This window comes from Chrysochloris asiatica, unplaced genomic scaffold (genome assembly GCF_000296735.1).
Source record: "Chrysochloris asiatica unplaced genomic scaffold, ChrAsi1.0 scaffold00105, whole genome shotgun sequence".
NCBI classification, from domain to species: Eukaryota; Metazoa; Chordata; class Mammalia; order Afrosoricida; family Chrysochloridae; genus Chrysochloris; species Chrysochloris asiatica.
The window spans coordinates 4,745,502-4,767,619 of NW_006408623.1; the positions used below are offsets into that span (position 1 = coordinate 4,745,502).

A 22,118-nucleotide genomic window follows, 5' to 3' on the forward strand; every position below is an offset into this window, starting at 1 on the left:
TTGAAAACCGTATATAGGGTTGATACATGTTTGAACCAACTCAATGGCACTTGAAAGCAAGAACAAGTGTGTATGTGTGTTTGTATATATACATATGTATATACTACTGCCATCAAGCGGATTCTGAAGCTTAGTGACCAAATAAGAACTATCCCTTAAGGTCTCTCAGACTGTACATTATGGGAACAAACAGCCTAGTTTTTCTCCTGAGGAGTGACCAATGTGTTTGAAAGGTAGACCTAGTTATTAGCATCACAATGCTTAACCTGATGAGCCATCAATGCATTTATACTTTAACAGCATGGCTGTTTTCTACAAACACAAGTTAGGGAGCAAGGGTGTATATGTGTTTGTGTTTCTGTATTTGGATTTTCTTTGAATATTAATGAGTAATTTAATGTAGGGATTTTTCAGACCTGCGAATATTTAATGACTATCACATTATTATCCTGCGACTCTAGTCATCATGACACTGTAAAATCAAATCTTATATTTATAACATTTACTGCCGCTTTTGAATCTTAAATGAATATATCTGTAAGCCCTGTTTTATTGAGAGGAAAGGATATTATAGCATAAATGCATATGAGCAATTTCATAGTTGAAATCTCCGGTGGAAAAATCAAGTTTTTAGAATGGTAAGTATCCTGAAAAATTCTGTTTGCAATTAATAATGTGCCCTATATCAGGAGGGTCATAGGACCAAAATTGATGCATGCAAATCGGTACAAACATTTCATCTGAACTGGTTGATAGGGAAACGTCAATGCATCAAGAAAAGCATAAGCAATACAGTGTTTTAAAAGAGCAGTAAAATTTACCGAATTCTAAGTGTGTGCCTGTTCTCCCTATGTTGAACAGTGGGTCAGATATTTAACACATGGTGTGGTCCTGATTTCCCCAGGGATTATTCTCCTTAGACACAGCAGTTTCGCAAATCAATTATTTGCAGACAATTTGATTCCCATTATCCTCAGGCATTGTGGGTTACAAGTCTAAGACTCACACTCTAAGGAGTGTGGGTCTTCTGCGTCTGAGTGTTGTGTTCCTACTCAGGAACTCAACGTAGGAGCATTTTACTAGTTCTATGTGCTGGGACTCCTGGTGAGCCACTTTAGGGTCAACGGTGGATCGAGAACCACCAGGTAGGCATTTCAAACCCAATGGCTGCTCCTTAGACACCCTGTGTAGGGTTGTTGTGAGTTGAAACCATCTACAGCACTTAACTACAACATGTTAGCAATGTGTCACAAATAAAAGGGGGGTATGTGATACACGAAGGTCACTGGTGGCTCAGGGGTGCCGAGGAGGGTGTTGACCAGAAGGTGGGAGGTTAGAACTCACTAGGTACTCCATATGAGAAGGACATGGCAGTTCACTGTTTCTATAGTAATTCCAGCCTTGGAAACACTAAAGGGCAGTTCTGCTTTGCCCTCTAGGGTGCTCTGAGCTAGAATTGGGCCCATGTTAGTGGATTTAGTTGAGGTTTAATAAATAATTATTAGTCAATTACTCTTCCAACACGAGGATAGTCTCAACAACTTTGTCATGATTGTGTTCTTCTGGGGACTCCTGGTGTGGCGCTGGAGGATCAGCACCGGACTGTGAACCACAAGGTTGACTGTTCAAACCCAGATGCTGCTCCTTGGAGACCCTATACTTAACAACAACAGCAATGTTCTCCTGGAGTCCTGGTGTGTAAGCACTGGACTACAAAGTCAGGTTGAACCATAAGGACGGTGATTCAAAATCACTAGCTGCTCCTCGGAAACCCTATACTGGGTCACTATGAGTCAGAACTAACTTGACAGCAGTTAGCAACAGCAATGTTCTACTACCTTACCACTCACCTGTCAGTTGTCATACTCTGGTGGCTTGTATGTTCCCATAATGGAAGCTCAGTATTTTCAATACTAAGAGGAAATATCTATGATGGACAGATGTCAGCTGAGCTTCCCAGCTAAGACAGACTAGGAAGAAGGAGAGACGGACTGCTTCCAAATATTTAGTCACTGGAAACCTTATGTATAGCAGTGGAACACTGTCAGATGGCCCCAGAATATTGAAACATGATGAAGAGCACCAGAATATTGTCAGATAGAGTGTTGGAAACTGAACCCCTCAGGTGGGAAGGCACTCAAAATAGGATTGGGGAAGAGCTGCTTCCTCAAAGTAGAGTTGCCTGGGATGAGGTGAATGGAGTTATGCTTTCGGGACCTTTATTTGCTGATCAGGCACAACTCAAAATAAGGAGAAACAGCTATAAACATCCATTAATAATCGGTTTTTGGAATATATAAAGTATGAATCTAGGAAAACCAGAAGTTGTCAAAAATGAAATGAAAGGCATAAACATCAATATCCTAGGCATTAGTGAGCTGAAATGGACTGGTATTTTCCATTTGAATCTGACAATTTACTATGTTGGAAATTACAATTTGAAGAGGAATGGTGTTGTATTAATCATCAAAAAGAACATTTCAAGATATGTCTTGAAGTATATTGCTGTCTGTGATAGGATAATATCCATACGTCTACATGGAAGAGCAGTTCATACAACCTTTATTCACGTTTATACAGCAACCACTAAAGCCAGTGATCATGAAATTGAAGAATTTTACCAAGATCTTCAGTCTGAAATTGACCAAACATGCCATCAAGATGTATTATTTATAATTATTGGTGATTGGACTGCAAAGATTAGAAACAAAGAGGAATGATCAGTAATTGGAAAATATGGGCTTGGTGATAGAAAATGATGCTAGAGTTTGCATGATAGAATTTTGCAAGACCAATGATTTATTCATTGCAAATACTGTTTTTAAGCATCATAAAAGGCAACTGCACACATGGACCTTACCAGATGAAATACACAGAAATCAAATCGACTACATCTGTGGAAAGAGATGATGGAAAAGTTCCATATCATCAGGCAAAACAAGGCCAGGGGCAGACTGTAGAAGAGACCACCAATTCCTTATGTGCAATTCAGGTTTCAGCTGAGCCAAAATATGACATTGAACATATCCAATTTGAATTTTAAAACCATTTCTAGAACAAATTTGGTATATTAGACACTAATGATCCAAGACGTGAAGAATCGTGGGATGACATCAAGAACACGAGACTGGAAGAAGGCAAAATGTCATAAAGAAGACAAAAAAGAAAGAAAAGACCAAAATGGATGTCAGAAGGGACTGAAATTTGTTCTCCAGTGTAGAGATGCTAAAGCCAATGGAAGAAATGAGGAAGTAAAAGCTGAACAGAAACTTTCAAGGGACAGCTCAGGAAAGCAAAGCCAAGTATCAAAATAAAATGTAAAAATATCTGGAGTGTGAAAACCAAAAGGGATGAATACACTAAGCATTTCTCAAGCTGAAAGAACTGAAGAAAAAAATGCAAGCCTCACCTTGCAATGTTGAAGGATTTTCTGGCCAAATATTGAATGATGCCGAAAGCATCAAAAGAAGATGCAAGGAATGTACAGAGTCACTGTGCCAAGAAGAAATGGTTGATGTTCCACCATTTCAAGAGGTAGCATATGATCAAGTGCCAATGGTACTGAAAGAAGAAGTCCAAGGTGCACTGAATGCAAAGGCAAAGAACAGAGCTATGGGAATAGATGGACTATAAATAGAAATCTTTCAACAAACTGATGCAGCACTGGAGGCACTCATCCACATGTGCCAAGAAATTTGGGAGCTTGGGGATGTGTTGGTGTGTTGATCAGATTTGCAATTTGAATGGGTCGTTGTGGGTGGGATGTGAGACCAAGGGAGACAGGAGTGGACTTAGCTAACTGGGTTAGAAGTCCTTTGTGGCCTTTCCAGTGGTGGGGATGGACATGGGAAATCACCCATGAGGATTTGCCTCTGGAATGCCTTGATGGTTGGCATTGAAAGATGGAATTATAGAATATAATTTAAATTATAGAATAGGAACATATATGGAGATTGGAGTCCAGCAGTGTTTACTAGGTGAGGTGAGGAGATGTATGAAAATATTACTATTTGTGGAGCCCTGAGTCTCTTTATGGGGATGGAACACTGGCAAAGGACCTTGGTGCTGTCCAAATTGGCTGAGATAATCGGCACACTGAATTGTCCATGTGAAAGATGTTGAGTTGGCAAATACATCATCTATAATTTTTGCAAATAACTCCCTCCTCCCCCAAAACCTAGCATCCTGAGTCCTCCTTGTGTGCAGGTTGATTTGGAGCATCATGAGTTCAGCGAGTTGTGCCTCATTAACCAGGTGGACCACCGCCATGGCTGGTGAATTATCCAGACCAACAAGAAAGTGTTATAAAACATCATCTCCCACAATATGCGGCATTTTTTGTTTAATCAGCAAAGTACCGACATTTTACAGCTGAGCCATGCTAATGACGGATGGGACTGTGTTTCCTAGGGAAAAGAAAAAAAAAAAAAAGTTGGGAAAGTATGATTCTCTTCCAGAATAATAAAAACCAGACCCCGCGTCTCAATTATTAGACTCCGAGGAATGCTCAGCAAGAAAGCCTGCAATTTCATGCAAATAGAGATGCAACTGAATTATAGCGCTCAGCCGTGGAACTCGCAACCTGATCATGACAACATGGAACTCTTGACAAAGTGGGGAGACTTAGTGGTGAAGTATGAATCTCCATCATTAATCTGACAGGGTTGCCATTCATATGTCAGAGGCATGTGGGAGAGTTTAGAGGGCAGTGGGCTTCATGGGCCACTGGCTCTTTAAAGGGTCAATTGGATCCATTTACTTGGGCCCAAGCCTTTATTCATGGGAGGGGGTGCACCAACCCTCCCATGCATCACACAAGACTTATTAAAACCAGCACCACTCTTAAGGTTGCAGAGAATGTATCTGAACTTTTTGCATCAGCTTTCTGTTGTCAACTGCCTTAAGAGTGGACTCAACCGTACTGACCATCGTGAAGATGCTGCAGAACCGGGCACCGTGCCTGGTATACATGGAGTCTTCACGAGCTGGGGCCACTCCCCAATGTCTAACACCATTGTTGGTGTCGAATTCTACTTGTGTCTCTTGCAAAATGTCCTTGTTGAGAACTTTGTGTTGAGAATTGCTTTCTTGGCTTCTTAAATTCTGATCACCACCTTGGTCTTCACAGCCATTGCACCTAATTATGATTCAGTAGATTAAATAAATGAGAAATAGTCATTCATTTGGCAATCTCTGACCGTGGCCTCATTTCTCTAAGTCATTTCTCGGTTGCCTCTCCCTGGGCCCAACCCAGCTCTCCACCGAGCATGCGCGCTGATATGCTTTCGTATAATAACAACTTGTGCTGTTCCTGTTAGGGAAAAGCCGGTGTCCCTCCCCCAGAGACAAGAGAGTCTTCTAATTCCCTCAGGCACAGGATGGAGTTCATGGAAATTTTTCATCATCTTTGGGTTTCATTTTTCCACAAACTTTGAAGCCCCTTCATACAATGGTTCCTAATAGTGAATAGATCCTACTTTGCAACTGTGTATCAAAACATTATTCCCATCACTGTTACTGTATTGTTAGCTTAAAGATGTTGCACTGTATTTGGAAATGTTCCATTAAGGATCTTCATGCATAGAAAGATACCTACATACTATCCACTAAGACAAACATTTGGCTAAATGACATTAGATAGGGACTGTAGCTAATTGTTCCAACTTACATACAAACTTGACTTTAAGACAAAATTAGGACCCAGACTTGTTTATAAGCCAAGGACTGCTTGGCTTATCATGTATTCTACCTGATGGGCCCCGTTGACAATGAAACAATGAATTCATAGTAAGTATGAGAAAAAGCTCAGTGCTGTATGTTGTCTTTATAACGCCTGTGTTTATTTATTAACAGAAGCTAGGAATGCACACTGATAGACTTTGGGGACTGACTTTGCTCGAGAGACGGGCCCAGGGCCTATTGCAGAGCATCTCTTGGACCAGACACCACAATGACAGACAGACACAAGGGAGGCTCAGCCTTTGTAAAATGCATCTTCATTATTTTCTAAGCATATTTTCATTTCACTAAAAAAGAGATCCTCTATCATCTCATTGCTCACTGGGCAGTGTTTCCATCTGCTGGTTGTGGCCTCTTTTGAGTGTTTGGCTTTTTATTTCAGGATTTCCTGATGGAGACATTCATCATGTTTAAAAATCTCATTGGGAAGAACGTCTATCCTTTCGACTGGGTTATAATGAACATGATGCAGAACAAGTAAGTATAGGGGAATGCTTGCGCCTTCAACCACGTTCCTGTGTCGTGTTCGATTGGTGGCGGGCCCCTTGTGACACTGTGAGTGAAGCATTGAGCTCTTAGCTGCAGAGTCAGTGGTTCAAACCCACCAGCTGCCATGCAGGAGAACGATGAGACAGTGTAAAGACTTTAGAGCTTTGGAAGCCCTACAGAGCACTTCAGCTCTGTCTGTAAGGGTCTCTGTGAGTCGGAATTGTCTCGATGACAGTGGATCCTGGTCTGGTGCCACTTCTGTGATGCAAGTCATTGTATGGGACAATGTACCTAGAGCATGGAATGACTTCATTATGCCCACACAAGACTCTGGAGGAAAATCATATACACATACACACACACACACACACACACACACACACCCAAAACCAAGTCATTATATAGGATAATGTACCTAGAGCATGGAATGACTTCATTATGCCCACACAAGACTCTGGAGGAAAATCATACACACATATACACACACATCCAAAACCAAGTCATTGTATGGGACAATGTACCTAGAGCATGGAATGACTTCATTATGCCAAGACAAGGCTCTGGAGGAAAATAAAACACACATACACACACATACAAAAACCAAACAAAACCCCCTACAAAGCTCTGTGCCAGACCTTCCTTAGCACTTTTCTAGGGCAGAGAGGAACTGTTAACTATGTGTTTACTAGCAGTCTTTAACCACATATTTTTACTAGCCAAAGCGATTCTCTCCTCTCAGCAGGGTTTTTGAGCAAGGTGTTTGTATGCCACACATTTCAGATTAAAACAGCATTGTGAGCATTTTCTTCCTGCTTACGTAATGGTCAGCACTGTGCGTTCTTCATCTTCCCTCTCTCAGGGCTGTGGGCAAACTTCCCTGCTTGCTGAGTTGTATGATTTATGTAAGCACCAACCCTGACCACAGGACTCGGCCCCACATGTGACTTTTAGGAAGACATCTCTGTTGGCCTTTTTCCTTTTGGTTTCATTATTTCTGCCCCACTCCCTTGGAGTTGTTACTGGGAATTTTGTAGCTTCACATGCAGGTGTAAGAAAGAATGCGGCTGGATCTTCCACATAACTTTCTCAGTTTCCTATTGTGATCACACTATGTTAAACCGTAGAACATGATCACACCCAAGAAATGGATGTCGATCGAATCCACTAGTTTACTCAGCTGTTCCCAACCCACTTGTGTTTGTGTGTGTTTTCAGTTCTGTACTGTGTTATCACATGTATAAGTAGAACTGATATCCTCCCAGTCTGGTCAGGATATTGACCACTCCTCTGACCACAAGTATCTTCATGTTTTCCATTAGTAACCACACTTATTCTTCCTCCACCTTTCCCTTCCCTAACTTCCATCAGCCTGCTCTCCACTTCCAAAATCGTGTCATTTAAAAATTGTTGTATGATCGGAATCACACAGTATCAAGCCTTTAGGGATTGGCTTTTTCATTCCATTCAGTTCCAAGTGCTGGCAGTTCCCTGGTATGGAAGGACCACCATTTGTCCATCATTTATCTGTTGAAGGACATCTGACTATTTCAAGTTTGGGGCTGTGGTAAATCAAGCTGCTGTGAACATTCATGCAACTGTTTTTATATGAACAAATAATTCATTTCTCTGGGCTATATGCCCAGGAAGGCAATTGCTGGTTTGTGTGATGGTGCCGTGGAAGAAATTTTTGGTGATCTACTTCCCCCAAAATGAGCCATTGACAACCCTGTGGAACACAGATTGCTGGGACGCACATGGAGTCATCAGGAGTGAGAGCTGACCGGCGGTACTGATATGGTCACTGTAGGGTGGTTCTATAACCTGCCAGCCTGTGGCTTTATTTTCCATCTTCCCACCAGCAATGCAGATGCAACCCACTTTATCTCTGCCAGCATTTGTTGTGGTCACATGTTCAAGTCTAGCCATTTTGGTTGGCTAATTTGTGGTTCTAATTTGCATCTTCCTGATGGCTTTGTAATTGTCCACCCTGTGGGTAGAACTAGCCCTGGCCTGGTATTGATGCTTTCTGGGCACCAGCAGTGGAGGGAGGCAGCCTTGGGCTGTAATAGCCATGAATGCTGTCCACCAGAAGGCGAGGGTCATTGTGGCTGGAATCTCCCACCAAGAGACCACTCCAGACACTGCAGGGGCCAGTAGGGTCCTGGCCTCCAAGTGCTCTGCTGGAAGACCAGGATCTTCAAGTGAAGGGTTGATAGGTCTCTGTCTGGGTCTACACATGATGGACAAGTTAGGACTGCCCTGAAGAGAGGCAGTGCCCTGGCTCTTGGTGGCACCGTGGCTAAAGTAGCTTTGCTGCTAATCAAAACGCCCATGGTTCAAACCCACCAGCCACTCTTGGGAGAAGGTTAGAGCAGTTGGCTCCCATGAAGATTTACAGTCTTGATGATCCTACAGTATCGCTAGGAGGGAGACTCTTCTCGACAGCAGATGGTTTGGTTTTTAGTTTTATTTTACATATAACAAAGCAAAACAGGAAAAAAAAAGGAATATATAGACACCGAATTCACCTTGCTGTGCTACAGTGGACACGGGCCGGCTGACCCTTACCATCAGTCAGTGACATGGTGTTTTTTTCTGGAGTGGACAGCTAAACTGGCCAAGCTAGGAGAGCCCATGTTGTTTCAGAGCTGACTCAGGATGTTCAGAATTTCCTAAGGATCTGGGTGTGTGGGGGGTGTTCACACATGAATGTACCCAAGGATTTGCATGTGGGGGCATTTGCATACATGTGTGTTTGAACACGTGTGTGCGTGTGGACATGAAACTGCACGTGTGTATATGTGAGCACATGCATCCTTGTGTATGTGCTCGTGTGTGTGGGTGTGTCTGTGGGCATGGTTTTAAAAACCCTGCTGTGGTTGTGATTTGCTGAGAAGTCATCCTTGACATGTTGTGACGTATGTAGAACGAACTCTGTCTGGTCCTGCACATTCTTCAGGGTCACTGCTACCTTATTTTTGTTGTCATAGTTGAGTGCTGTTGAGTCAGTTCTGACTTAGCAAGCCTGGTCCAAGACTGTACCTCTTTATGAGTGCAGATGGCCTCAGCTTCTCCCTTTGGAGCAACTGGTGGACTCGAACCACCAACCTTGGGGTTCACATTCCAGTGTTTTTCCTATGGCACTACCACGCTCTTCCGCAGCTACCTGGTGTCGCCCAAATGCAAACTGTCCTTTGGTTTTAAGGCTTACTGCTCATCTGAATGAATTTTTAGCCTTGACCTCAAAATATTCCTGTTTATCTTCATCACCAGAAATGTCTGCTCATTCTGATTCTATTACATCCAGGTGTTTCACACGAGTCCTGTCCTGAACGTCTAGGGGAATCAAATCTCACAATACTCGAATCGGAATAAAGTAATTTCCCTGTAGAGCTTCCCTCCCTCATTGTTTCTGTGTGGCTATCTCTTTCCCTACAACCTAAAGGCTGGCTCTCTTGCACACTGCAAACTCTCCAGCTCTGCCTTCGTCCTGGTGCGCATCCAAGACATCCTTGCTTCTGTCGTCTAAACCATAATTCCTGAAGCTTCTGGAGCCTGTATTTAAGTTTTAATGGTACAGCTGGACATGGACTTTTACCACCCCTGGCTTAGCAATTGACAAGATCAGTCTCTCTGGTCTCGTAAATATCTGTGCACTGTTCAGCACTGTCTCTTTGAGCGTTCCGCTCTGCCATATTGGAGAGACGTGAACTGTAATTGAAGACAACACCCATTCCTTTTGGTGCACCAACTTGCAAGTCAGGAATCAAAGTGTTAGGATGTCATGAATATCCCGAAGTGCAGTTGTCACTTGGTTGATCGGAGATGGGCTGGCATTAGAGTGCTGTTCCAGTATATGATAGCGCCAGATGGCAAGATGACATTTAAAATGAGCACTGTTTGGAATGTGTGCTTCTATCCTAGCGCCCAGAAGTGCTCGGTAATGATCCCAGAGGGGGGCAAATGCTAAGTTCCCATTAAGATCTCAGGTTGTCTGGGATGCATAACCCTTCACGTTCAGCACCCAGTACTTGGCTTCCATCCTGGATCTCATGTTAGGGGGGAGTGCGGGAGCTTAAGTATTTTTTTGTGTGTGGAAAATCCCATTATCTTTAGGTCCCTTTTTTTCCACAAACTTTTTGAAGCCCCCTGTTATTGCTATTATTTCCTGCTGAGTCTATTCCGACTCACAGTGACCCCAGGTATGACCCCAGCAGAGTAGAACTGCTCCATAGGATTTTCAAGGCTGTGACTTTTTGAAAGCAGATCATCACCAGGCCTTTCTTCCGAGACTCCTCTGACTGAATTCGAACTGCCAACCTTCTGACAAGTAGTTCAACTACTTAACTGTGTGTGCCACCCAGGGAGTCTCTGAGCTCATATGAGCAACGTTTTTTTCAGACTTAGTCTTCCTGTGTCCTTAGCTTAGTGTCGTGTCTGAGCAGTGGGTTTGTAACCTTTGCTCTTGCTGTCTAGAGGAGGGTGGCAGCTTGCTTGAGTTCTCATGCCTCCAGTCTGGTGGTAAACTTGGACTCGCTGCATTGGAGGGTTTGGGTGTATAGACTAGTGGTCTAATGCCAGGATTTTAGCGGCTAAGGTTAACCTGATAGGAAATGATTCTATCCATACAACTGAACTCCTTTTTCTTCTTGAAGAAAGCATTTGTTAATATCTGCTGTAATTTCCCTTGTGGAAGGCACTTCTGCTGTGTACTGTGGGTGGGAAGCAAAGAAAAAAAAGCAATCCTGAGTATAATTATTTAGATTTTAAAATTAGAATGAGATCTTCTTAACCATCTTGTTAACATAGCATGTAACAAAGTTGTCCCCACAATTGTCCACTGTTCAGATTTGCAGCAGAATTGAAACAAACCAATGAAACGAACAGCCCAGACACCCTTCCTCTCTGGGTTTTAATACACACTACCCTTCCTCTCTGGGGATAAAAAGCAAATGAAACCAACAGTTTTCCCCCCTCAGAGCGATTCTCATTTGCAGCTGTGATGAGCATTTTCTGGCGCCCAACTCTAGTCTCTGAGATTTTGTGTCTTAGACATCCCACTCTCTCCCAAGTTACACTAGGACCTATAGGAGCCTCTCTGCAGGTTTGCTTTGTGATTGACACCCTACCACTTTCATTAGGGACTTGCTGTGATTTGCAAGTCAGGGTTTACCCGCTGCTGCTGATTTTTTTTCTAATTAGGAAAATTAGGACTGAGTAGAACTGCCCATAGGATCTCCAAGGGGAAGCTGGCTGTCTCATCTTTCTCCTACAGAGCAGCTGGTGAGATCCCACCTCAGACCTCTCAGTTAGCAACCAAGCACTTAGCCACTGCTCCACCAGACCACTTTAGTCAGACTTTATAGGTCATAAAGATAGAACAGAACATGGCAGAGAGACAACTTGAAGCTTTCTAGAGACCAAAATCTTGAGTCCAAAAAGATCTGACGCTACTGAGAAGGCAAAGCAAAACACAAAATACAACAGGCTGCAAAATTCTCACAGGACAACTAAATGAACCCTTGTGGGTCACCAGGGGAAACTGGCAATGTATGATGGACATCCTTAAATAAGAGATATTGAGCAAGAGAATATTATAGTTAAGGAATCATGGAAAATGGAAGAGATTATTATTTCCATTCAGAACTGTTTAAGATGTTGTTGTTATGTGCCGTGGAGTTGGTTCCAACGCATAGTGACCCTGTACAGGGTTTCCGAGGCTGTAAATCTTTACGGGAGCAGAAAGCCTCATCTTTCTCCTGCAGACCAGCTGGTAGTTTTGAACTGCTGACCCTGAGGTTACCAGGCCAATTTGTAACCACTACGCAGCATTTTGTTCATCGGCATTATGTCGTAGCTGGTCCTGTTCAGCTGTTCACTTAACCAATGTGGTGTGGCTCTAGCTCACCTGACAGTTTAATCTTACCTAGTTGTAGGCAGCTTGAACATTGTAGACCATCTTCCAAAAGCTCTCGTCTGATTTTACTATCTCTGGAATCCAGCTGGCCTTACTGATTTGCCCTTTTACACACTGGTCCTTCATCCCATTTTGGGAGTTGGTGAGGTCATGAAACTGTTCCAAGTGTCTCTGAGTCATGGGGCCCTGGTGGCACGATAGGCTAAGCACTCCGCTGCTAACTGGGAGGTCAGCAGTTTGCCCCCACCAGCTGTTCTGCAGGAGAAAGAGAGCCAGTCTGCTTTACAACCTGGGGATGCCTGCAGAGCGCTTCTGCTCTACCCTGTACGGTTGCTGTGAGTTGGAATCAGCTAGAAGCATGTGGGTTTACGAGCTACTCAGTTTAGTTTCCTACATGTGTGGATTCTGTCACAACAACCCAAGATGACATGGAACCCATCCCCTCTCATTATGGTAGCCTTGGTTGATGTCCATGTGTGACCTCCTGTGATCCGCAAGACGTTTCCTCAATCCATCAGTGTCGTGCATTATACTTCTACCCCCCCCCCCCCCACCACACACACACAGGATATATATTTATGAACTCATATGTGCTGGGGGCCACAGGAGCTCAGTGTTAAAATTCCTGCAGGAAACTCAGGTTCCATTCCTGGTCAGCACATTTCATGCACGACCACCGCATGTCTGCCAGTGGGACTTGTATGTTCCCCAAATGCTGGACAGCTTTAAAACTGTGGCAGACGAGGAAGAAAGGCCTGGTGATCTACTGGGGGTTTTTTGGTCAAAGTTTTTTGATACAATTTATTCTGTTTATTTATTTATTATTGTGAATTGAGTGATAGTTTACATGGGAGAACATCTGTTTCACACTCGTTTCATTGCAATGATTACAACCTCCTCTGTGCATCATCATTCAACATTATTTGCTTCTATTCCCTCGGGGTTTTTTTTGGATGTACACAAAAACAATCAGGAATATATAATCACTTAAACAAGTAAAGGGCACATTCTGAAAGCCTGCCTCCTGGCTGCCAGCACACAGCCTTTCTCTTTCCATGAGTCTAGAGTCCTCATCTGCTCTCTCTCTCCATGTCCTCATCTCTGCCTCCATCTCTGGTGTCGCTGTTTCTCTGGTTAGGGTCCCACATTCTTCTCATGCTCCTCTCCTTTGATGATCCTAGGGTCCTCTGCTTCTGGACAGTAAGATTAACTGTTGTTGTTGGTGGTGTTATGTGCCGTGGAGTCGGTTCCAACTCATAGTGACATAGTACAAGGTTTCTGAGGCTGTAAATCTTTATGGGAGCAGAAAGCCTCATCTTTCTCCCATGGAACAGCTGATAGTTTCAAACTGCTGACCTCGAGGTTCTCAGCCCGATTCGCAACCACTACACTACCAGAGATTAACTACTCCCCACTTTTTGTTATAAAACTTCTACCTTTATTGTTATAGTCATAATTAATTATGATAAGTTACTCACTATTGAATCATCAGAATCTTATCCCTATCTCCTTTCACCAGACCCATGTGGACAAGAAGAAAACTATTCAGTGGGGACTCTATGTTCCCCCACACACTCTTAAACTAAACTCCCTCTTGATAACTGGTAAGCCAGTCACTTGGTGCGTTTATTGCCCCCTCATTTTAGATAGCCAATGTCGAAGCTGCCCATCCCTGTCAACCCTGTGCCCAGAGGGGATAGGATTGACTGATGACCTACTCTTGATAGCCCTATTGATCACAAAGGTCATTTGTGCACCTGAACCTGCTAATATTTTATTCTCCTATGAGTGGGGACTGATTCCATAGCAGCTAGCAACAGTGTCAGAAATGGCCACATCAACTCCTTTGATAAACTGTATTTTCCAGGTGTCTTTTTGCTTTTTTGTTTTATCAAACCTGGCAAATTTCCTCCTTTTAAATATGTGTTTTTGCAGTCCTAAGTTCTATCCATAAGCTGTATCAGAGTACAGGGTGGCAAGCCAACGGATGTTTCTGCCAAAATTCCTTTGGCATGTAGTCAGGACAGGAGGGTGCCTAGAGCCTTAGACAGGGATTCCACCCTTGAGATGACAGGATTCTTATGGATAAATCATGTTCATGTTCACAAAGCAAATTTGCAGGGTAGCCTCTTTACAGGGACCGTGCCATCTGCTTTCATTGCTGGGGCAGAGTTGGGGTCCTGGGTTGGCACTATTCCAAGAGCTTGGATCCAAGATGTGGTGCTGTAGGAGAGAAAGAGGAAAATCGGGGTCCCTCCTTGCTGGGTCTGCCTTACCCTCCTCCCTGAGGAATAGTGGCTCTTGCCCAAAGATTTTGTAGTCTGAGATGACTGTGTGTTTTGCTTCTGCTCACCTTCTCAAGGCCGCGGTGTTGAAAATCTCTGTGCAAAATTGCAGCGTGGTTACAAAGCATCAGGGGCCCTGGAGACTCTTAGATGATTGTTTCCCAATATCTTTTTTTTCCCCTTCCTTTGAAGTCTAGGATTGTAGGTTGATGTTGTAGCTTTCAATTTAATTTACTTTTTAAATTTATGCATTTGCAGTTGCAGTGTTTACAGATGCAACTGTGTGCAGATCTTAAACACACCTAAGGATTCTTATTAAGGAGTCCAGCTAGTGTAGTGGATTACAAACTGGGCTGCTAACCACAAGGTCACTAGTTCAAGTCTACCAGGTGTCCCATGGGAGAAAGATGAGGCTTTCTGCTTCCCTTAACATTTATAGCCTTGGAAGTCCTATGCCGAGTCACGATGACAAGAACTGACTTGTCACACAAACACCATCAACACACAACCAGCTAAGGACCAGTAAGGAAAAGAAAGTAAATCATGTTTTTCATGGAAGAAGTAGGAATTCAAAGTCAATATGAAGAAAATATTTTGGAGGTCAGTGTGCCTACATTGTAGCCCTGCTCCTATGATCATAATAGTGCTCTGTGAACTTGGCTTTTCTCCAAAGAAGCCGGAGACGTTACGCAGTTCAGTCCATCATTAGAGGGTTCTGAGACCACAAGACTGCTTCCTGCCAACATGGGCTGTACCTCTTCTCATTTCTGCCAAGTCTCCTGAGATACACTAATATTCCTTTGGAGTATGGCAGCCTTCCTGATGCCCTGAGGTTCTAAGCAAATTTGGTCTGCATCAGTCTTGTGACATTCACGGCTCTGAATCCTTGGGTGACACTAGCGGTTCTCTCTCAACTCCTAATCAAAAGGTTGGTGGTTAATTCTCATGCAGCAGCCTCACTGAAGAAAGTCCTTGCAATCTGCTGCTTGCAAGACCCCAGCTACGAAAGCCCAGTAGGGTAGTTCTACTTTAGCATATGAGCTTGCTATGAGGTGGAGAAATCAAAGATCTAATATTTGCTTCTGACTCCATGAGTTGGATTCAACTTAACAGCCATAGGCTTCTGTGGGTGGGTGTGACTCATTCTGGTACATTGTCCACATGAGGAGTAGCCCCTGTGGGCTTGCAGGGCAGGAAAGCTCTTTGTCTAAAGGGCCCCATGACCACAATGCTTTGCCATGCCCAGAATTGAATTTCTGTCCCCAGAGGATGCTTTCAGAGAAGAGAGGAGGCACAGGCTGGACTCCCCGGGGGCTCTGAGACCTGGATGTTGTTGTAGATGGAGAAACAGCCAGGCACTGGACACTCCTTTATGACCAGATGCTACAATTCGAGCTCTAGCTACTGAAATGTGTCCAATTTTTGGTGCTTATCCGTTTTGGAAGGAGTTCTGGTGTGGTACTGCATGATAGGAACTGGACTGCTGACCACAAAGTTGGTAGTTCAATCCTACCAGCCACTCCTTGGAAACCCTATACAGGGTCGCTATGAATTGGAGCCAACTTGAAGGCACTTAACAACGACATCCCTTACAGAAGGGGTCCCAGTGTGGCAGTCATTGAATGCTCTGCTGCTAAACAGTGGTGATTTGAAACCCTTAGCCATTCAGCAGGAGAGAGATGTGGCGGGCTGCTTCTGTGAAGATGACAGCCTTAGGAAGTTCGTGGTGTCATTCGAGTATGCCCTATAGGGTCGCGATGAGTAGAATTCACTCAAGGCCAACGGGCTTGTGTTTTTGTATCCCTGATGGGGAGTCTCTGAGTGGTGCAGATGGTCATGTGCTTACTGCTCGTGGAAAAGTTGGAGGTTCCAGTCTTACCAGAGGTACCTTGGAAGAAAGGCCTGGCTATCTACCTCTGAAACTTAATGCATTGCAAACACTGTGAAGGACAGTTTCACTTTGAGTACGCCAAGAGTCAGAGAAGACTCAATTGGTGATTGGTTTGCTTTATAAAAATTATCCCGGTGTGTTCATAAATTATTTTAGTATTCTCTCTACTGTGTGTTCATAAATTATTTTAATATTCTCTCTAATATTCATTCTCGGTCTCATGCGCTTTTGCTCTTCACTTCATTATTAAATATTACCTAAAAGAAAAACAAGTAACTTCGGCTTTGATCTGGTTGTTTATAGCTATTCATGGCATATAGCACAAGTATTTTATTCAGTTTGCTTTTATTCAAATTGCCTCTTCATTTAACTCATAGACTGAAAAATCAGAGTCCTCCCAAAGACTCGGACTAATGAACTCTGGGCGAGGACTGTTCTCTAGGGAAGCCAGCCTTCAAGCAGCATTCAGAGGCACAGTGTGTGGACGCGTTCCACTGGCCTTGCTGAAGTATCCATCACAGTATGGGCTCAGAGCTAGCCAAGTGCCGTCGAGTTTGCGTACAAACCCCTCTCAAGGCAGAACAAGGAGGAGGAAGTGCATTTTCTGAAGGATGTTCTGTGGGCTCTAAATTCTTATCTATCCCCTGTCTGCTGCATCTTTAAAAAAAAAAACTCCCCTGTTCTGTGTTTGTTTTTAAATTCTAATGGGAGGAGAAAGCTGATATTGATTGCAAGGTTTCCAGGCAGTGTTTTCCAAACCTTTACAGTGGTTTTCAACTCAGAGCAGTTTTCTGTGACCCCTTGGTGATGCCCATTTTGTGTTGTCACCCTTTGAGGGACAGGTGCCACTCACAGGAAGAGTGCTGAACGTCCCCCAGGGCACAGGGCAGCCCCCACCACAGAGATGTGTGGACCCCACAGGTTAACAGTGCCCTCCGCTTATGGACAAAAAAATCTCAGTCCCATTGAATGTGATGTTGTGTTGTTGTTAAGTGCTATCTAGTCAGCTTTGACTCTGTATAGGGTTTTCGAGGAATGGCTGGGTGAGCTTGAACTGCCGACCTTGCGGATCCAACTGCCTCAGCAGTCCAGTGCATTAACCAACAGCACCATATTTCAATGACCCCTCTCCTCATTTCCACTTTTCTCAGCCACGCTTCCGTCCTGTGTAACCTCAGAAAAGTCACCTTCCTCTCTCTGAAGATGCCAGAATCGAGGGGTGTTTGAGAATGGGCCCCTCGTTTGCCCTGCTTCCCCAGTCCAGTGCTCACAGCACTGCTTGATGCAAAAAGGAATGAACCAGCGGAAAAGTGAAAGGAAATAGAATATTATCACCTGGAACCTGTTGAGATTTTGTGGTTTTCACTCAGCATAATATCCTGAGTTACTGTTACTATTAAATGCTATCCTTAGCAACCCTGTACCGGCTTTCCAAAGAGCAGCTGGTGAGTTTGAACTGCCCACTTTCTGGTTCGAACCCACCTTGTGGTCCAATGCTTCATCCCACAGCGCCATAGCAGGACTCCAACATCCAGAGGTCCAGCTTCATATTTGGTTGTATCAATAGTTGGTTCCTTTTTATGAATGAGTGGCAGTAGTAGATGTCGGATGTGGTGCAGTTTGTGGAACCATTTGTTGTCTGTGGAGGGACATGCTGGTATTTCAAGTTTGGGGCTGTTACAAATAACATCGCTATCAACCTTCAGGTACAGGTTGATATGCGGGTGTGGAGCCTCATTTCTCCAGGAGAAATGCCCGTTAAGTGCAGTCTGATTCTCAAGGGTTGTCAGGTAAGTTTATACTTAGTTTTATAAGAAACTGCCCAAGTATTTTCTGTGGAGGAGTCCAGGTGTGGCTCTGTAGGATAAGAACTGGACTGAAAACTGCAGGGTCAGAGGTTCAAATCCACCAGGTGCTCCTTGAAAACCCACGATGAGTCAAAACCCACTCGACGGCACTTAATAACAACAACAAACTACCTGATGGTGTGCTGATGATGTTGTTAAGTGCTGCCACCTCGTAGCTACCTGTATAGGGTTTGAGAGGCTGTAAATCTTTGTGGAAGCAGAAAGCCTCATCTTTCTCCCAAGGAGCAGCTGATGGGCTTGAACCACCGGCCTTGTGGTTAGCAGTTCAGTGCCTGTCCTACAGAACCATCACAGTGTGTTGTTGTTAAGTGCCATCTAGTTGGTTCTGACTCTATAGGGTTTCCAAGGAGTGGTTGGTGGGTTTGAACCGCCAACCTTGTGGTCCAATATTTATCCTACAGCTCCACACCAGCAGGATTATATTCAAGTCCCTTTTCCTTGCTGCATGGATGGGCTGCGCACCATTTTCCCTGCGTTTATAATATTATTTATATTTTCTCTTTGTTATTCCCGCCCGTGTTTCCTTTGTTCTGGATATTCTGGGTCAGAACTTGGGTTCAGGTGCATTGAAGGTGTCTCCGGCCGATTCCTGCAGGAAGACACTGAGCAGCCTTGTCCGGCTATGAGTGAGTCATAATGACCTCTGACCCCACATTCCCACCATTTGGGAGCTCCACCTACTGAGATGTTTTCAAATGAAACGAACTTAAAAGCCGAACACAGAATGGCAGCAGCCTTCAGCACATTTGCTAGTCTCTATTCACAAGGTGGGAAATAGAGTTGAATAATATATTGACTCTCCATCGTCGGGAAAGCCCCACACTGGTATACTTAATGTTTATTTTTAATTCCCATTTTCAAACCTATGATGAAGTAATGATACTGTCTAATAGAATTTCTCCATAGAACTGAAATGTCAATGGTATTGCAACATCTTATACACATTTTTGGTATCCTGGTGTGGCGCTGTAGGATCAGCACTGGACAGCTACCACAAGGTTGGTGATTTAAAACCACGAGCTGCTCCTTGGAAACGCTATACAGGGTTGTTATGAGTCGGAATGGACTCCAGGGCACTTAACAACAATACACATCTCTACTCCTGACTGTCCCTTTCAAAAGTTGACCTGGTGGTACAGCCGATAAAACGCTCTGCTGCTAACAGAAAGGTCGCCTGTTTGAAGCAACCAGCTGCTCCAAGGAAGTAAAAAGCCTGACTATCTGGTGTCGTAAAGGTGACAGACAGCTTTGGGTATTCTCTGAGGCAGCTCTGCTCCATCCCGTAGCGTTGCTATGAAGTGGGATCGACTCGCTGGTGCACAGAAACAGAGCCCCTTTCATGAGGCACTTACTGTATTTTAAAAAATGCTGTTCCTTTGTGTATAGACCGTAGAGTCTCCCTGGGTACGTCACTGTGGTCGTCTTGGGATTGGCAAGCTGAACTTCAGAGTAAGCCAATGAGCAGCACACAGCAGGTGCTTCAACAAATAGACCTTGAACCACTGCCCAACAATGGTGCGTGGGTGTATAACTGCTTTAACCTGGGCTACTAACTTATAGAACCCTGATGTAATGTTGTAAGATAAGCACTGGACTTCTAACCATCATACTGGCAGTTCAAATCCTCCAGTCACTCTACAGGGTCCCTATGAGTTGTAACTGACTCGATGACACACTGCAACAGTGACAACTAAGTTAAAGTTTGACAGTGGAAACTCACCCAGCAGTACCACAGAAGAAATGGCTGGCAATCTGCACCTGTAAAGACAATAGCCAAGAAAATCCATGGCGGCGGGCGGGGGGGGGGGGGTTGTTCTATAATGCAACACATGACGTTGTCTGGAATTAGAATCAACTTGAGTGCACAAGATGTGTTTTCTTGTTAAAAACAAAACAAACTAAACAATTAAATGCCGGGCTGAAAGAATGAATGTCAAATAGACAATGTTCTTTTTTCTCCAACATCTACTGATAAAATACATGAAATATTTTGTAGCCATGCCTTTTCCAGAGTAAACTATAGTTGCCCTTTTTCTCTATTGTTCTTCTAAGTGATACATTCCAGATGTAGCCAGTTATGTTGTGAACTAGACATGTATTTGATTCTAGTAGATTTTGTTAATGGAAAGTTGCTCTAGGAGGGAGGTGGACATTAATGTGTGTGAACCAGCATTGTCCAGACAGGTTCTTAAGCTGCAGGAGCCTGCGGTCTACTAGACCTTACTGTTTCCTGGCTAACCTTTACCCATACAACTTCAGAGGAGGGTTTTCATTTAATACTGTACCTGTCAAATTCACAGAGCTGCAAGTAAATGGAAGATACAAATTATGTTGTAAAGTGAAATATTTTCTGTTATTCTGCAGTTCGGTTGATTTAGGAAGAAAATGAACTCTGACAGCTTGATCTTTTTACTTCAGTAGCTTCTGATCGTTCATAACAAAACCCGGCACCAGAAGGCTCCTCCCTTGTTGCTTTTTCCAGATACTCTGAGCTGTGCCTTTGCAGAGCGGACAGTCCCATGTCCTGGGCACCCTGGGTCTTAGAAAGGAAATGCGCTAAAAATGTTGCTATTTTTCATATAAATATTAACCGGCCCAGAAGACAGCACGCTCTGTCTGACTGAATGGGGACCTTTTTAGCACCTGCCACTTTCCTCAGTATGTGATCTAGTGTCAGGGGCAGCCAAGGTCTGTCTCCCAGTCTCTCTGCTGGCGGCACTAGTGTCAGCAGCTTCTTGGGAGACAGAGGTTTAGGGAAGAGGAGGAGAGGGACGCCTCGGTCCCTCTTCTTTTCTGTGGCCATACTTGACAGCCATGCTTCCTCCCCTGATTCTTGGGTTCCAAGGGATATCACCTAGTGAGTTTCCAGCCCAAGCTGGACAATCCTACATCTCCACATTAAATGACCACAGCCTTCGATATGGGTTGCACCTCAGTGTAAAGAAGAAAAAAAAAAAAAAAATCCTCACCACTGGACCGATAAACAACATCCATATAAATGGAGAAAAGATTGAAATAATCATTTTGCTCGGATCAACCATCAACACTCATGGAAGCAGCAGTCAAGAAATCAAATGATGCATTAGGCAAATTTGCTGCACAAGACCATTTTAATGTGTTGAAGAGTAAAGATGTCAGTTTGAGGATTTAGTTGCACCTGGCTCAAGCCATGGTATTTTCAATAACCTCATATGCTTGTGAAATTTGGACAGAGAATAAGGAAGACTGTAGAAGAATTGATACATTTGAGTTATGGTGTTGGAGGACAATATTGAAAGTGCCATGGGCTGCCCATAGAACCAACAGATCTGTGTTGAAAGTGCAGTCAGAGCGCTCTTTGGAATTCAGGATGGCCAGACATCATTTCTCATGCTTCGGACATATTATCAGGAGGGACCAGTAGCTGGAGAAGGATATCATGTTTATTAAGGTGGAGGGTCAGAGAAAAAGAGAAGGCCCCCCAGTGAGATGGATTGGCACAGTGGCAGCATCAATGGGCTTGAGTGTGGCAACGATTGTGAGGTTGACCCAGGATCAGGCAGCGTTTCATTCTGCTGTGCATAAGGTCGCTATGAGTTGGCACCGACTCAGTGGCACCTAACAACAACTGTGGTGTGCTGTGAGGGGACTCATGCTTTACTAAGATGGGTGGATGATTGTAGGGTTAGAGGCTTGGCTGTGAATCAATGCCCCCCAGTCGTGCTCTGCTTTGGGGAGCTCACCACACTTTTGCTGTGATTCTTCCTTGCACCCCCTCACAAGCACTCTGCTTAATTGTAGGGTGGGGAACTAGACAATGGCTTTAGTGTAGCACCCTCCTGGGAAGAAGTTCCTGGCAAGTGGGTTCTGGTCTCCTCATTGCTTTCCCCAAAGTTCCCAGAATGAAGGCGGCAGGATTGCAAAGTGCCATCTTTCAAAGTGCTTTTGAT

General features: G+C 44.0%; 1 protein-coding gene across 1 annotated transcript in view; it reads left to right on the top strand.

Moving 5' to 3' along the window:
- Positions 1–22,118, top strand: part of DOCK1 (dedicator of cytokinesis 1) — a 576,252-nt gene that overhangs the window by 348,264 nt on the left and 205,870 nt on the right. The window contains exon 30 of the mRNA XM_006867474.1: positions 6,122–6,216. Within this exon, the coding sequence (XP_006867536.1) occupies positions 6,122–6,216 (95 nt within the window). The remainder of the gene's footprint in view (positions 1–6,121; positions 6,217–22,118) is intronic.